The sequence below is a fragment of the Gavialis gangeticus genome, unplaced genomic scaffold (genome assembly GCF_001723915.1).
Source record: "Gavialis gangeticus isolate Ggan-Ray unplaced genomic scaffold, GavGan_comp1, whole genome shotgun sequence".
Lineage (NCBI taxonomy): Eukaryota > Metazoa > Chordata > Crocodylia > Gavialidae > Gavialis > Gavialis gangeticus.
In genome coordinates this window covers 257,939,133-257,940,971 of record NW_017729032.1, presented here as the reverse complement: position 1 = coordinate 257,940,971, position 1,839 = coordinate 257,939,133, and the positions used below count along the sequence as shown (strand labels likewise).

At 44.8% G+C, this 1,839-nt stretch overlaps 1 protein-coding gene across 1 annotated transcript in view; it reads right to left on the bottom strand.

Moving 5' to 3' along the window:
* Positions 1-1,839, bottom strand: part of MORC1 (MORC family CW-type zinc finger 1) — a gene marked incomplete at its 5' end in the record, with an annotated part of 135,790 nt that overhangs the window by 13,238 nt on the left and 120,713 nt on the right. The window contains one exon of the mRNA XM_019523915.1: positions 1,639-1,729. Within this exon, the coding sequence (XP_019379460.1) occupies positions 1,639-1,729 (91 nt within the window). The remainder of the gene's footprint in view (positions 1-1,638; positions 1,730-1,839) is intronic.

The window sequence follows — 1,839 nt, the reverse complement described above, 5'->3', positions numbered from 1 at the left end:
CCTCCGCCGCCCCCCCCCCCCAGCTTCTAGCCTGAGCCACTGCAGGCATATGCCTCAATTTCCTCAGTCCAGAGAGAACATCTATTTAGTTTCAAACCAGTTCAGCCTAGCCAGGTTAGGCTAACCTGCAAAGATTGAATCAATTCAGGCTCAGGCTTTTTGAATGTCTGTTCTTAGGCCTAAAGGTTTGTATGGCTAGCTTGCAATGCCAAAAAACTTTACAACATGGCAAGTGGAGAAGGTGGTTGTTTTTTTTTCCCCTAGGAGATTTCTGTATGTTTATAAAATCACCCTAGTTTTGGAGGGGTAATTGATTCAACCTTTGACTGCAAGGATAACTGATCATTGACCTTAGAGCAACCAAACCATCAAAGAGGTCATTCCCTTTCAAAATGAATGACCTTCTTCAGAAGGCAGAAGCAATTAGCTTAATTCCATGAAGCAGAATAAGGTAGAAGTATCACTTGTCTAAATTTAAAAACTAGTTTTCTCTGTTAGGGCATGGAAAAATGTATACTTAGTGTGACTTCAAAGAACGAGGGTGAACTGCGGATTGGGAGTGTGCAACAGCTGTCGTGTTCTAACAGTTCCATGTACACGAACTAGGAGCGATACAAATGTGGAATGTGGAGAACTCCAACTTTCACTTTGAATGACACTGGATTAAAAACTGTGTTGTTACATTTGCATTGCTTCTAGCTTGTGTATGCATAACTGTTAGAACAGTTGTACTCAACCTTTTTGGCTCATGGGACAGATGGGCAGTGTCCTGTCTGTGTGTGGGCTGGATCCAGCTGGTGGTCCTGATTTGGCACCTGAGGCAGTCACAGTGGGACCCCATCTGGTCATGAAGAGGAGCTGTGGGGAGGTGACATGGGCTGGTCCTGAACCAGTTGTGGGGAGGGAAGGGGCATGGCCTAGCCCCAGGCTAGCTGCAGAGGTAGGAAACATGGCAGAGAGGTGCCTGACCCAGCTCCAACCTGCTACTCCAGGCTTGGGGTTCAGGGTTTTTAGAGTATGACAGGGAAGAGGGTGGAAAAATTTGGCATTGGGGAGTGATCATGGCAGCCGTGATTTTTAGGGTTTGGGGGTTTCACCCCCCCAGACCTTGGGGATCATAGCTGTCATGGTCCCTAGGGTCTGGAGAAACCTCTAGACCAAGAGGATCACTGCAGGGGGGTGTATTGCACCTTCTGGGGTGGAAGAAGGCTGGGATCAGGCTCCCCCCTGCACTCACAAGAAGGCGCGATAGGATCTAATGCATAATCCCATAATTGCACCTCCTGCCATGCATGTGTGGCATGGCACAAGGTGTGATTGTGTTAATCATGCATTAGATCCCATTGTGCCATTACTTGAACATGTAGAGGGTGTCTGAAGGCAATGGGAGTTGTACTGCTAACTGTAGTCAAGGCATGACAGTCAAGGCATGACTACCAACATTTTGAAAGGCTTCACACACTACCCACTATGGGAATTTACTAATACCTATCAAGCAGAGATGGATATTTCCCCATACTTGAATTAGCAAAGGCTACAGTCTTAATTCCTCCAGTTTTACATAAATGCAGGCTTTGTAATATTTGTCATTTTTTTTTTACCTGTTAGAATTCACGTTTAGCCTCCAAGCTCACATACCTTAAATAGTGATATTAGTTCCTCAGTAGACATACCACTAATCTGTTCCTGTGACAGCTTACTGTCTGGCAAAAAATACAGCAAAACCTCTCTAAAAAAAAAATTCAACAAAAAATGCTATATGTCTTTGTAAAGGTTCTGAAAAGACCACAGTTAACTCCAGAAAGTGAATTATATTCACAACCACAGATTGAAGTCCAG